General features: G+C 42.6%; 1 protein-coding gene across 1 annotated transcript in view; it reads left to right on the top strand.

Annotated features, from left to right (window-relative positions):
- Positions 1-15,811, top strand: part of LOC116839693 (inter-alpha-trypsin inhibitor heavy chain H3-like) — a gene marked incomplete at its 5' end in the record, with an annotated part of 46,726 nt that overhangs the window by 15,406 nt on the left and 15,509 nt on the right. Inside the window, 5 exon segments of the mRNA XM_032805816.2 lie at positions 4,758-4,926; positions 5,821-5,946; positions 8,796-8,977; positions 11,736-11,921; positions 12,966-13,105. Of these exon segments, the coding sequence (XP_032661707.2) occupies positions 4,758-4,926; positions 5,821-5,946; positions 8,796-8,977; positions 11,736-11,921; positions 12,966-13,105 (803 nt within the window).

Below are 15,811 nucleotides of genomic sequence, written 5' to 3'. Positions count from 1 at the left end.
GGTTACACCGGTAGATTGTGTAAATTCTACTACAGTTTTAAAAGTCACTTGCTTTGACAGAAGAATTCTGAAATGAAAAGAGGCATTTTATGTGCTCCTTATATCTTTACCCAGAATGCTCTTCCAGTTTAGGATTAACTCGGTAATTAATACTTTCCAGCTTTCAGCCATTTCATAACTGAGGTCTGGTATTGGAACTTTGGCAACAAACTGAATTGGGCTATGCTACAGGCATGCTGACTGCATTCATGTCTATGCTCTGCAAGCCCGAACTGCATGGATATTTTTTCCCAGTTTTAGGCATTTTATATCATTGTGTCTGAATTTCTCTTTAGGCCCATGCTAATGCTGTGGACATAGTGTAAGGTTTGCCTTTTTTGCTGAGGCATTTGGGAAGGAGCTAGAAAGAACATAAGATAGGATGTTTGACCATCTGGGAGTTGTAATGTAGTCACAGGTGAAAGTAAGCCAGTATGGGCTGGTACAGAGGACCAGTAAGAAAAGGTGCAGTAGCTATCAGCAAGAAAATGGAGCATTCTCTTCTTCTCTGACTCTGCCTCCTGGCTCCAGCAAAATTGAGGGTCCGGGAGCCCAGTTCCACGAATGTTTGGGGCCAAGTCTTCCCCCTGGCCCCACCTGCTGCCCCCCCTGCGCCTCCCCTGAGTGTGCCCCAGCCCCCCTTTGCTGCCCCCATGCACCTCCCTGGGTCCCAGAGCAGAGTGTTTGTCTTTCCCCATCCCCTGCAGCTCCATGCTGCCTGCCTGCATTAACTGCCGCCACAGGGTCCTAGTGCCCCCCTTCACTACTGCCAGGGCAGTCTGCCCTTCCCCCTTGGACCCATTCATTTTCCAGGGGGACCCTCCACCAGTACAGCCACACCCCTGCCTGCAGTCACTGCTTTTGCCCCACGCTGGGCAAGGAGCAGCCCCAGTGAGGCTACAGTGAGGGGCAGCAGCGGGGAGGAGGCGCACATGTGATGGCAACCGCCCCCCCCCAGCATGGTACCCACCACAGGGGAGGCGAGGGGGATTCCTGGACCTGAGAGGGGCCCTAGGAGCATGTGCAGTGACGGGGGGTGGGGGTGAGTGCGCTGCCAGGGGGGAGAAGGGGGTCTCTACCCCAGAGCTTGCTGCTGCCAGCAGGGAGAGGCTGGGGGGAGTCCTTCTCTCTGACTCCAGTCCCAGGGCAGCCTGCCTGCATCCCAAACTCATTGCCAGCCCTAACCCACCCCAAAGCCCACACCCCCAGCCACAGCCCTCATCCCCCTGCACCCTAACCCTCTGCCTCAGCCCTGAGTCCCCCCCACACCCCAAACCCCTCATCCCCAGCCACATCCCAAATCCACCCCCAACCTCACCCCACAGCCCTAACCCTTGCTCCCCCTCCCTCCACACCCCATCTTATCCCCAAACTCCCTCCCAGAGCCTGCACCCTGCACCTCTCCTGCATTCCAGTCCCCTGCCCCAGTGCAGGGCCTGCACCCCAGACCTCCTCCCCCACCCAAACTCCCTCCAAGAGTCTGGGACAGGTGGGGGGTGGAGTTTGGGGGGGCAGAGTTTGGGCAGGGGCAGGTTCTGGGCACCACCAACATTTCTACAAACCTGCCACCTCTGCCAGCAAGAACTGGTGTGCCATACTGGGTTGGACCGGCTTTCTGAGGCAGCAATTGAAAGGGCTGGAGCCCAGGGCCCTTTAAATTGCTGCCAGAGCCCTGCTGCAAGAGCCATGAGGTAGTGGCTGGGGGCTCGAGTGGCGATTTAAGGGGCCCAGGGCTCCTGCCCCAGGCCCTTTAAATCGCTGCTGGAGCCCCACTGCTGCTACCCCAGGGCTCCGAGGACAATTTAAAGGGCCTGGGCCCTTAAAATAGCCCCCGGAGCCTGACGGAGCCCTGGGGTAGCGGTGGCAGGGCTCTGGTGGCTATTGAAAGGGCTCGGGACTCCTGCTGCCTCTACCACCCTGGGCCCTTCAAATAGCCACCGGATCCCTGCCGCCACTACCCCAGGGCTCCAGCAGCAGGGCTCCAGAGACAATTTAAAGGGCCCTGGAGGGTAGTGGCAGCAGGCGCCCTGGACCCTGCTGCTGGAGCCCTGGGGCTCTGTCGGCAATTTAAAGGGCCTGGGGCTCTGCTGCAGTAGCAGCAGCTAGAGCCCCAGGCCCTTTAAAGCGCCCCATTTAAATTGCCCCCGAACCCCAAGGCTCCCAGCCATCTCTGCAGCTGGGAGCTCAGGGGGTGATTTAAAGAGTTTGGGGCTCCCAGCTGCTGCTACCACAGCCCTAGCCCTGGATTTAAAGGGCCTGGGGATTTAAAGGCTCTGCTTCTTCCGGTGGAGGCCACGCCCCTCCTCAGGATTCTGGAGTACCGGCAAGTCCTTTAAGTTACTTTCACCCCTGAATGTAGTGGAGTCATGCTGGGAATGAATTATTGTTGCAGGCACTGGAATTTAGCAGTTCAGTGTAATTGTTGGTTGTGTTTGTCATTACTGCAAGAGGCATTCAGAGCAGGAGATGAACACTCCTAGCATGTGTTAAAACTGAAACAAGTACATGCATTGTAATACCAGACTATTGCTAAGACCGGTTGGGAATTTTTTAGCAAAATGTTTTTAATTCAAAACTTCTTATGTATCTAACCTGCAAATTTCCACAGGAAAAGGTTGGTTTTGACAAATTTCCTATTCTGAAAAAAAATCAGAAATGTTTTGAAATCGTCAAAACTTCCTATTTTTGACATTTTTGAAATGTGAGGCTCCTTTTTTGGTTCAAAATTTCAGTTAATTTATAGTAAAAATAAATAATTAAAATTATTCTGATTAGCCTTTTTAATTGAGAACATTTTGATATTATAAATATTAAACATTTTGACTGACCAAAACCAATGGGTTTTTTGTCAGATTATTGGTTTGTGAACATTTGAGATTTTGACTTTGTCACAATTTGGAACAGGAAAATTTTTCAAAATCTCAAAATTTTTCTTAGGATGGGAAAACTATTTCTCATCCAGCTCTAATTGTTACACAGTGACCTTTGCTTCCAACAGGCAGACCTGTTTCTGTGCTGTGTATGTGGGTATGTATATGTATTGTGGCAATTTGTATAAATATTATTACATACAACAATTACATTAAAAACATTATTTAGTTTGCAAAATCAAGTATATGACAGTAAAAGCTCGTTTATGGTAATCTGTGCAACATAATTCCTACTCTTACCCTTCCTCTGCACTGAATTAATAAGGGGTCAGATGGAAAAGCAGTAAGTAATCATGTCATTAAAGACTAGATCCTATGCGCAAGGAGGCAGAATTAACACTGCACAAACAACTGTAAATTTAGCATTTCCTAGATTTAGAATGTTGGACTTTGCAACCTAACTAGCACAGATTTTTAAATGTAATTTACTAGATTTTGTAAAGAAAAACAGTAAAAACAAATCTGATTAAGTTAATCTGTAATGTACCCCTGTGCATAATCATCAGGGTTTGAACACTGAATCTCCAGGACTGCAACACAAATTTATACCACTCGAACTAGAAGAAAACTAACTGTTTTAGCTGGCAGCAGCAGAATGCTGTTATCCCATAAGCGGGGAATAGGTTGCTGGGACCATCTGCTGGATCTGGATGGGTGGCTGAGGTGGGGAGACCAGCTCAGTCCTTTCTTTTCTTCTCCAACCCCCAGTAGTTTGGGGAACTCCTGCCCCATATAGTACCCAAAAAGCCAGGGGATGGACTGCTAGGGTTATTTGCTGGGTCTGGAGAGAATATGGTTTAGAGAAGAGGAGCCTGGCCAAGCTCTTCCCCACCTAACCCACCCCCACACTCACCTCTGATACAGCTGCTCTGGCAGTTTGCAGAGTTTCCTGTACAATAAGGGAATCATGAGCCAATCTTTTTATAATGGTCAGGTATTATTTTGGCAAGCTGATAACTTTTTCATTTGCAACTGAGAGAAGGGAAATGACCATTTTCAACAGTTTACAATTAAGGGTACATCTTCACTGCAGAACTAGCTTAGCCCACATGAGCAGCACCTGGGTTAACCTAGTCCATGTCTGAGCAGCCACAGGCTTCAAAACCATACCTCAGCTACTGGGTCCTCACTGGTGCTGCACTACCCCTTGTGCGTTGCTAAGACTTCTGGAAATATATCCCATCATTCTTTGTGCTGCAGGAAGCTGAGCTGCTCTATGATTCTTTCCTGGTGAATTGTGCAAAAACTTGTCTGTCCTGAGCACATGGAGGGAATTGTGGGAAGGTATTGGAGGACTATTAGCACTCAAGTGGTTTAGCCTGCATCCTTGCTGCAAAGTGAGGATGGGTGAAAGCAGCATCCAGACTCTAACCTATACCCTAGCCGGGCCAGCTAGCCCAGGTTTAAAGCACCAGGAAGCTTGGGTGAGAGGTCTTTGTTATATGGATGGGAGGGTGTGGGTGAGTATGGGGTAACACCGAGGTAAGAGCCCCAGTTAACTCTACAGTGAAGACATACCTTAAGATACCTACATGAAATGTCATGAGACCAATGAAAAGCATCTCTTTAGCCTGAACACTGTTTCCCTGCCAAATTGCAAAGTTCTGCAGCAAACAATGGAGGCAGGAGAGCATCTCAAAAAAGATTGCAAGAATATGTTCTTATGGAAAGCATCAGGTAATTTAAGAACAGGGGTTGTTACTAGCTGTCTCTATAATAAAATATGAACAAGCTTCAGATTTTGTGTTCTCATTTGTTTCTTTTAACAGTGATTATTATTTGTTCTAGACAAAGGAAGCGCTCCTCAAAATATTGGATGATGTCAAAGAGAATGACCACTTCAACTTTATCTTGTTCAATAACAGGATAATATCCTGGAAGGAATACTTAGTCAAGGCTACCCTAGATAATTTGAAGGAAGCACAGAAGTTTGTTAAATCCATAAAAGCCACAGGATGTAAATATCACTAAATTTTAACATAAATTCTCTACAAAAAATTTCATAATAAATGCTTTGCCTTTACATCTTTCCTCCAAGGATCTCAAATACAGGTTTTATGAAACCATGTTTTCACTAGTCAGCTAAATAACAAATAATTAGTGTCACTCTTTTTCAAACAATGAATATGAATAAGAGGAAATGGAAGATGTGTTTGCTGATGGACAATTGATTCCAGCAGAAAAGAATAGGAAGGGATCTCTGGGTCTGAGGAAGGTGGCAAGAAAGAATCTGGCCAAAGATTGGACATAGGAACAGGATCTGGAGCCACAGAGGGCTTGTGAGGGAATCATGAGCAGAAAGGAGGAGTAGGAGGACTTGGCTGAGCTGGTGTTACGTGAAAGACTGCAGCATGTAATGGTGGCAGAAGGGATCCCAGCCAACAGGATGGAACAAAGAGGGATGTACATTTGTTCAAATGTTCTAAGGGGTTTGTAAAAAGCATTTAGCATGATTAAAATTATACAATGAGCCAAATTAAAATGACTACAACCATTAGCACAGTCATATGATAAACCTCAATGCTACTGCACGTATAGCTTGGTTTCCTGTTAGACATGCATAGTAAACATGTAGAAAGCAATTGCAGGAATAACCTGATTGTTCCCTCATTTGATCTGAAGTTGTTGAGGGCCAGAGCACCCCATGCTAATATAAAATCACTCTGCATATTTTTTTCTTTCTGTGCTACGTCACATAGCTGTGAGTAGAAGCAGTCAACAGTATCCTTCACTCCTAGAGGGGCTTTTAGGCTGTTGGTAGGCTTGAAACATTCTGGACTGACACACAGTGGAACACTATACAAATTTGTACTTACTCTTGTTCTGTTTTCTGTGGTCATGTCTCTTGTAGCGACAAACATAAATGATGCTTTAATAAGATCAGTTGAAGTGATGAATGAACCTCACAAAGAGAAGGTTTTGCCTGAGAGAAGCTCCTCCACAATTATAATGCTGACTAATGGGAATCCCACTAGCGGTGAGTGTTCATAGTTATGCTGCCTGTGGACATCCCACTGTTGGTTCAAGCATCTGTAACTGCATCCCCGTGTTCAGAAAAGGGCAGACAAATAAACAGTGTCAAGTTTTTAAACTGCTTGTACACAACTGCTAGAAATATAAATAATAAGATGGGTGAACTAGAGTGCCTTGTGTTAAAGGAGGATATTGATATAATAGGCATCATAGAAACCTGATGGAGTGGGGACAATCAATGGGACACAATCATTCTGGGGTACAAAATATATCGGAAGCAGGGCTGGCTTTAGGGCAATTCCCCTGATTCCTGGGTGTTGGGCCCCGCGCCTAAGAAGGCCCCACAGCTTCCGGAAGAGGGGCCCTGCACACTCCACCAGAGTGCTGCTGGAAACTGCGGCAACCAGTTGAGCTGCCGCCAAATTGCTGCCATCTTCGGCGGCATTTTGGTGGCAGCTCTTTCGAATCAGGCCCTGCACGTCCTAAAGCCAGCCCTGATCGGAAAGACAGAACAGGTCGTGCAAGTGAGGGTGGAGGGAGGGGAGCGTGGCACTATATGAAGATATAGAATCAAATGAAAAGAAAATGTAGAATCAAATGAAGTAAAAATCTTAAATGAATCCACATGTTCCATAGAATCTCTATGGATAGTAATTTCATGCTCTAATAAGAATGTAACAATAGGGATCTATTATCAACCACCTGCCCAGGACAGTGATAGTGATGATGAAATACTAAGGGAGATTAGAGAGGCTATCAAAATAAAGAACTCAATAATAGTGGAGGATTTCAATTATCCCCATATTGACTGGGTACATATCACCTCAGGATGAAATGCAGAGACAAAATTTCTCAATACTTTAAATGACTGCTTCTTGGAGCAGCTGGTACAGGAACTCACAAGGGTAGAGGCAATTCTCTATTCAGTCCTGAGTGGAGCGCAGGATCTGGTCCAAGAGGTAACTATAACAGGACCGCTTGGAAACAATAATAATGAATAAAATTGTCAAACACATAGAAGAACATAAATTGTTGGGCAAAAGTCAACATGGTTTCTGTAAAGGGAAATCATGTCTTACTAATCTATTAGAGTTCTTTGAAGGGGTCAACAAACAAGTGGACAAGAGGGATCCAGTGGACATAGTTTACTTAGGTTTCCAGAAAGCCTTTGACAAGGTCCTTCAACAAAGGCTCTTACATAAATTAAGTTCTCGTGTGATAAGAGGGAGGATCCTTTCATGGATTGAGAACTGGTTAAAAGACAGGGAACAAAGGGTAGGAATAAATGGTACATTTTCAGAATGGAGAGGGATAACTAGTGGTGTTCCCCAAGGGTCAGTCCTAGGACCAATCCTATTCAACTTATTCATAAATGATCTGGAGAAGGGCTACCAAAGTGGAGGTGGCAAAGTTTGGAGATGATACTAAACTGCTCAAGATAGTTAAGACCAAAGCAGACTGTGAAGAACTTTAAAAAGATCTCACAAAACTAAGTGAATGGGCAACAAAATGGCAAATGAAATTTAATGTGGATAAATGTAAAGTAATACAATTGGAAAAAATAACCCCATCTATACATACAAAACGATGAGGGCTAATTTAGCTACAATGAATCAGGAAAGAGCTCTTGGAGTCATCATGGATAGTTCTCTGAAGACATCCACACAGTGTGCAGCGGCAGTCAAAAAAGCAAACAGGATGTTAGGAATCATTTAAAGGGGAACAGAGAATAAGACAGAGAATATCTTATTGCCCTTATATAAATCCATGGTAGGCCCACATCTTAAATACTGTGTACAGATGTGATTTCCTCATCTCAAAAAAGATATACTGGCATTGGAAAAAGTTCAGAGAACGGCAACTAAAATGATTAGGGATTTGGAAGGGGTTCCATATGAGAAGACATTAAAGAGGCTAGGACTTTTCAGCTTGGAAAAGAGGAGACTAAGGGGGGATATGATAGAGGTATATAAAATCATGAGTGATATGGAGAAAGTGAGTAAGAAAGTTATTTACTTGTTCCCATAATATAAGAACTAGGGGGCACCAAATGAAATTGATGGGCAGCAGGTTTAAAACAAATAAAAGGAAGTTCTTGTTCACACAGCGCACAGTCAACCTGTAGAACTCCTTGCCTGAGGAGGTTGTGAAGCCTAGGACTATAACAGCATTAAAAGAGAATTCATGAAGGTTAAGTCCATTAATGGCTATTAGCCAGGAGGGGTAAGGAATGGTGTCCCTAGCCTCTGTTTGTCAGAGGATGGAGATGGATGGCAGGAGAGAGATCACCTGATCATTACCTGTTAGGTTCACTCCCTCTGGGACACCTGGCATTGGTCACTGTCGGTAGACAGGATACTAGGTTGGGTGGACCTTTGGTCTGACCCAGTATGGCCATTCTTATGTTCTTATGTTATCAGTCAGGTGCCACTCCTGAGAAGTGTCCAGAAAGCAAAGAACTCATACAGTGACCATAAAAATTATTTTGGGCACCTATTCACTCCTATTCTGCTGAAGTTTGTCTATTTGGTTGAACCTTGAGACTATTTCTGGAAGAGTTAAAACATTATGGTCTCTCTCATTTTTAGTTGTCTTTAATTTAATTAAAAACTTTAACTAGTTTCCAAGTTAAAAACAGAAAAAAAATGAACCAATTAAAAAAATAAAGCCAGACCCATTGCAACTGCAGTTGGGATTTACCTGAAATATCTCTTCTCTCTAAGTTTGTACTTTCTCTCTGATCATTTTTTTGTGCATGTGTTTTAACCACATAATAGTATTTTTCTAAATATGCTCTTTAAAGGGAAAGACTCTTCTCCATAAAATTTAATTGTTTTCTGTGCTTTAATGCAGGAGAATTGAACCAGGGAAAAATTCAAGAGAATGTGAAAAATGCCATTCAAGGAAGATATTCCTTATATAAACTTGCCTTTGGCTATGATATGGATTATAATTTTTTAGAGAAGATGGCACTGGAGAACAATGGATTGACTCGTTGTATCTATGAGGATTCTGATTCAGCTTTGCAGCTACAGGTAGGAAGAAATATAATCACCTTAGCCACCAACTCTTACAGATATTAGAGATTCTAACGTACTTTGTACTTTGATGATGTGCTTTTTCCAACATAGCTAACAAATGATATTAGTAAACAAACATACTTTGTTAATGGTATCAAACGTAATATATAGTGGGGAAACTTCTAAGAGCAAGTTTTAAAACTTGAGCATAAGAAATAAGACTAAAAAATTGTTTTTTCTGGTTATTCAGAAGTGGTGTTCAATTCCATTTTTTAAGATCTTAAACTGCACCCATCACCATGCCTGGCTTATCACCTGTCTCTTCAGGATGCTTGGCCATTAAAAACACAGCTCAGGTGTGCATTGTGAGGAAAAGTTAGTGTCTTATAGGTGGAGGATTATAAATACTGGTTTTCACCACCAGTTTTAAACTCTCACTGGCCAGCCACAGTGATTTTGCATTGAGCTGTGCAATTGTATTTTCCTAACCAAATACCTTCTGCTACTTCCTTTTAGTGTTTAGAAAGTCGTCTGATAATTTTTGAAGCATAGGTCTGTCAACTCAGAGTGTGAAGTGAATGGGACCTGGTGGAGTCTTATTCCCCTTATTAAAATAAAGAATATGTAATACATGTGGATGAAGGTAGAAGAGAAAGGGGAGTTCCCTTTGTTAAATGTTCACCATCCAAAGTCATGTTCACTTTAAAGGAATGAGACATTAATCCAAAGCTTGTCTTTCTCTCCAACAGAGATTGGTCCTATAAAAGATATTTCCTCACTCACCTTGTCTCACTAATCCCATGGACAGATAATTTTTTTTATAATGCAATGTTGTATTATCTTCTTCATTCAGTATCCCGAGTTTGATAGAGAACATGAGAGCCCAATACTATAAAGTGCTGAGAAAAACATGCAAAGTACTGAGCATCCTTAACTCTCATTAAATTCAGTGAGACAGGTTGATGCATTCAGTTACTGTCAGTATAATAACCCCTGACTACGAAGCAATCACACCTCCTACTTGATCTATGTGTGTTACCTATATAGAGAATTTACAGCTGAGCTCCAGTTTTAGGTATATTGATCTTACGAATGCCTGGTGATATGAACCATTTTTCTGCAGTTGAAATAATCTTTCTGCCACTGAATGTGACTTAAATCCTTTAGCCAGTGTTCAGGTGTCTGTACAGGTTTGAAAAGACTGAGAGATTTGGTGGCAATAAATAAATAAATCAGGCACACTGTATGTATTTGTTGCCATTCATTATTAAGGCTGCGTGTCTGTGACAGAGGTCACGGAAAGTCATGGATTCCATGACCTCCGGGACTTGTGCAGCAGCTGGTGCTGGCTCAGGGACTGCCCAAGCCAGGCAGCCCCTAGGCCAGTAGCAGCAGTTTGGATGTGTGGGAGGGGGCTCAGGGCTAGGGCAGAGGACTAGAGTATGGGGCAGTGCTTACCTAAGGGCAGGGGGCTCTCTAGCTCCTACAGGCAGGTCTCTACAGCTTCTAGGTGGAGGGGCCAAGGGACTCCACACACTGCCCATGCCCACAGCTGCCACCCCTCCAACTCCGTTTGGCTGTGGTTCCCAGCCTATGGGAGCTGCAGAGCTGGCGCTTCTGGCGAGAGCAGCGTGCGGAGCCCTCCTGCCGCACTCCCTCTAGGAGCTACAGAGATATGCTAGTTGGAGCTGGGTAGGGAGCCTGCCAGCCCCATCAACCCTCTCCCCTCAGGACCAGCAGGGGTCTTGGGCAGCTTGCCACTGCCTGGCCACCCTCGCCCCAGCACCAGCAGGGGTTTCGGGCTGCGCACCAGTGCCCAGCCACCCTTCCCCAACACCAGCGGGAGTCTCAGGCTGCACACCGCCACTGTCTTCCCCCTCCCAGCACCAGTGGGGCCTTGGGCCATGCACTGCTCCCAGCCCCAACACCCGTGGAGGTCCTGGGCCCCCCACCAGCACCCGTGCCCCCCCCCGCCCAAGTTTTAGTTAGGGCATATCGTAAAAGTCATGGACAGGTCATGGACTGTGAATTTTTGTTTATTGCCCATGACCCGTCCTTGACTTTTACTAAAAATACCCGTGACTAAAATGTAGCCTTACTCATTATGTACACTATCATTGACAGATTGATAAATTAATGTATGCATCATATCTGCTGTAATTTTGAGAAGTTCAATTTTAGAAACTCAGTCTCCATTTAGTTAATTAAAAGAGGTTTAAATTGGAAGCGCCACTAAAGATTTACACTTGTTAAGGGGTCGGGGGTTAATGGGAACACTCTGCTAGTAAAGAGGTGGCCAGATAGTTACCACATCAGATATGCATGCTAGTGCTCATCTTTGATAGAGAGATGTGGCTGTGGAAAGTAGTAAAAAAGCCAATGGAACACCATTCATATATAGATCTCAAAGTGTTTTACAAAGGGGTAAACCTCATTTATCCTCATTATCCAAAACAGGGAAACTGAGGCACAGAAGCTAAATGGATTAGAGAAGGTCACATCTGCAAGGCTGGGAAGAGAGTCCAGATTTTGGGACTCTTGGTCTGGTTTTCTATTCACTAGAACACACTGCCTTCTAATGTAAGTTTTCAACATGCAGTTTTGAATTAATATAAGCAGCCTGGGCAATCAATTCAACATGGAAATTTGTATGGTGGGACTCTTGGCTAGCTCCTAACGCAGCCCTTTGTTGGGCAGAATTTGAGTGCCTGTGCAGTACTACATCACACAGACACTTACGTATTTGGATTTGATCCCTTTTTTCCCTTTGCAGAGTTTTTATCATGAAGTGGCCACTCCCATGCTTCGAGAAGTGCAGTTGTACTACCCTATCAATGCAACATCTGAATTAACTCAGAACAATTTCAATCATTATTATGATGGCTCTGAAATTGTGGTGGCTGGATGTATTATAGACAATCACCTGAACAGCTTTACTGCTGATGTGAAAGCTCAAGGTGTAAGTATTGGTTCTGCTGTGTGTTTATTTTAAGCAGTAGCCTGTTTTATAAAATGCCACGGCTTGAGTCATACCAGAAAAAACCTGCAGAAAACATAAAAACAAATAAGAAGACTCTACATCCCCACTCTATAAATGGAATGTGTGTGACATATTCCAGTGGTCCTACTTATGGATAGCAGTTGCATAATCACCGCCAAAAAATTAAGTTTAACATCCACCATACAGTTAATGGGTAAACTTGCAAAAATACCTAACTTATTTAAAAGTATGTCTCTTTGAAAGTAAATTACATTTTTTTCTTTTGAAATGTTTACCTGCTGGCACAATGGTAGACAGTCTATCAAATGGCTCCTGTTACACTGACATATGTCTCTCTACATGTGGTGGGTTGCCAGTGCCACCATTTCCTCACTGACAAATAATTCAATGTTTGATCTGATAGATGGGTTCTAGCTCTTACCAAACATTCCCTAGCGGTAGTTTAGTGTTTCAGTACTTTTGGGAAGTGATAACTGAAAAGTATCCCGCTATGAGATGAGCTACTATGAATTAGCAAAAAGGAGGTTAAATCTTCATGCTCTTGCATACCATTGATTGAAAAGGAAGTCTGAGTATCCACTTAAATATCTCAATAACCCCATTGTTTCATATTTGATCTAAATGAAGTGTAATATCACTGTATTACCCTTGTATTACCTTATTTGGTAACACTGAGGTGCACTTGGCTGCTACTGTCATTGAACAGAGGTTAATAAAAATACAGAGATGTCCCAGGATATGTATGTTAGTGTCAGAGTATGGCATATATTCAGGAAGAGGTACCCAAAGCCTCACCAAAATTTCTTGCCTTATTTTCACCATTACAGACTAATTTCTTTATCGGACTATATCACATCAGTGTAATTAATTGCAAGTTAATAGAGACAATTTGTTAGTTGCTGGATTTCTGTATGTAAAAAATGCTCCCCGAATTGAAATACCTTTATGCAGTGGTGAGATCATTGTAATTTTTGTAAACAGCAGATTCTCAATTCCTAACAGGCAAACAATGATGTGACATTTACTGAACAAGTAGATATCGATGAAACAGCTAAAGCTCTCCAACACAAGGAGTACATATTTGGGGATTACATTGAGAGGCTTTGGGCCTATCTCACCATCCAACAATTACTGGAAAAACGGTAACCAAGTATAAAAAAGTATGCAGTTAAAATCGCTCTGGGTGTTGGTAGTGACCAAAGCCTGTTTACTATCAGATAACAGTTGGTTGATGTGATATCAGTTCCCAGTAAACATGGATCCACATCTTGAAATCCACTAAAGCATGTCAACCTCAGGAGAAGGGCCAAAAGACTAAATGGGCCATGGAAACTGAACAATTCTCTCCTCTCTTGAAATGATCCATTCAAATGAGAGCTGTGGAACATTTGAAGGACAGCATAGGAAATCGTGCATTTGTGCTGCCACTTGTACCCTATAACTTCTGTGGATAAATAGAACACTTCGGGCTTTCAATCTGTCACCTTTCAATCAGCACTTACATTCTTCCTAAATAAAATGACAAGGAACCCCCTCCTTACCCCCCCCACATCATTGACCATCACCAATTTGCTCTGCATTCCAATGGAAATGGACTTGGATCATTTTATTCCTCTTTATGTGGGACAAATTCTGCCTATGTGCATATAACTCATTTTTAATTATAGTGATAGTGGGCCAGGCATAAGGATCCTGAATCTACCCTTCCCTTCCTTCCCTTTTTTTTGCTTCTTCCCCACACCCATCTCAGTTTCAGTGTTTTATTTCCATCCCCCATAGCTGTCAAGTGGTGCTAAAGAATGGCACAACTCCACACAGATCAGGGACATAAGTGAATGGAGTGACGTAGGCCTTGTAATCTGGGGTCTGAGTAATGTAGGGGAGGGTGCCTGCCATCAACCTGCACCCTCATGAAGATCCACATTGTTCTCCTGTTTTGGAACCTCCCTTTCCTGTACACACGCACTATGTAATCATCACTATCTTTGGGGAGTTGGAAGATAGCCCCTGAGTTCCATTAATCCCATTCCTCATCCTATAGTGTTCAGGACATACCCTTCTCTGCTCACCCCTTCCCCTCTGCAGTTTCCTATTCCCTACTGACTCTAAGAATGAGGGACTAAATCTAGATAGAAACTCAAAGCAGCTCTAGATCTCCCCGTGTATTATTGCATATGCTTAATTCAGATTCTGAATGTGGCTACAATTATAGCAGCAATGTCTTAGCTTGATTATTAGTCTTCTAAAGGCAAGCAGCTTATTCATTTTAGAATAGACTCAGGTTAGAATTGAAATAAATAATGTTGCCACTCAATAGCTAAAGGAATCCTGAATACAATAAGTATTTCTTTGTTATAGATGGTCAGGCTTGATCATTTTTCTTTATCCTAAAATGGTTTCCCTCTAAAGTCAGTATTTAATGGAAACTACTGGCTCATGGTGACCTTATTAGCTCAGATGAACAATGCCACAGAAGCCAAATGCATGATAAACATGGAGGTCTATATTCCACTTTATATCACTTCATGGTTTAGAAAATGAGAGCGTAGAATGAATGGAATAGCACTAATCAAACAAGAACCAGTGTAATAACATTAGATACCTACGTATAAAAATAGACTGATAATGGAACATGTGGTATTGTTTTACAGGTATTTTTAAATGTTGTTGCAGAAAAACTGTTGTAAATAGATCGGTTGCATGTGCTCTTTATCAATATATATATTTAATTCAGAGTGAGTCTTTCTTTCAGGTTAAGAACTGCATAAAAAAGACCCAATAGACTTTGTTTTAAATAAGCTGTTACACATGTACAAGCAACAGCCCACTAGAAAATGCAAAGAAATACTATTTTTTTATAGGAAACTCATGTTTACAGAGTATCTTCTACTGATTGTCTGTCTGTAAAGTACTCTCTGGTGTGTGTGTGTGTGTGTGTGTGTGTGTGTGTGTGTGTGTGTGTGTGTGTGTGTGTGTGTGTGTGTGTGTGTGTGTGTGTGTGTGGTACTGCCCTCTACTGGACTGTAGGCTATAACCTCTCCATTGCAATAAAAATATTAGTATTACTTGACTATGGATGGGTTGGCATTGAACCTGAACTTTAATCTGCACTCATATGAGTTGATACTAACTCAAAGTGTTGCATTCAACTCAGGGGAATTCTATATCAAATCTCATCTTGACAAGTAAAGAGGAACTGATCACAGAACTCAAAATAAGTGGTAAATTAGATAAAAGTGATCATGATTTGATTACATTTGTTATGTGCAAATAGAATAACATCTAAACCAGTGCTTTAAAAGGACCATTTTCACAAAGCTGAAAACAATTATGAGCCACATTAACTGAGAGAGAGAATTTAAACAGAAAAATATGAATGTTAATTGAGATCTGTTTTAGAACATTTTTCTAGATTACTAGCTGCCCCAAAAACCCCAAACCCATAATCAAGAAAGAAGGTCACATTGCTTATTGGAAATTGTAAAATTGTCAATAATGCAGAAAAATCAAAAGTGGTCAATAATTACATTTGTTCTGTACCTGTGGAAGAACACAGAGGATGTATGCATATCCAGTGATGAAACTCTTTCCATTCCAATACTAACTCAAGAGGATATTAAACAGCAGCTACTAAAGTTAGACACTTTAAAATCAGCACATCAGGATAACTTGCATCAGAGAGCTTTAAAAGAGATTTCCAAGAAGCTCTCTGGACTGTTAATGTTGTTTTTCAATGTCCTGGAACACTAGTGAAGTTCCAGAGTACTGGAAAAAAGCGCATGCTGTGCCAATATTTAAACAAGACAACCTGAGGAATTATTGGTCTGTCAGCCTGATGTTGATGTTGG

The sequence above is a fragment of the Chelonoidis abingdonii genome, chromosome 16, assembly GCF_003597395.2.
Source record: "Chelonoidis abingdonii isolate Lonesome George chromosome 16, CheloAbing_2.0, whole genome shotgun sequence".
Classification (NCBI taxonomy): Eukaryota; Metazoa; Chordata; order Testudines; family Testudinidae; genus Chelonoidis; species Chelonoidis abingdonii.
The sequence above is the reverse complement of the archived record's forward strand: the minus strand, read 5'-3'. Positions and strand labels throughout refer to the sequence as shown.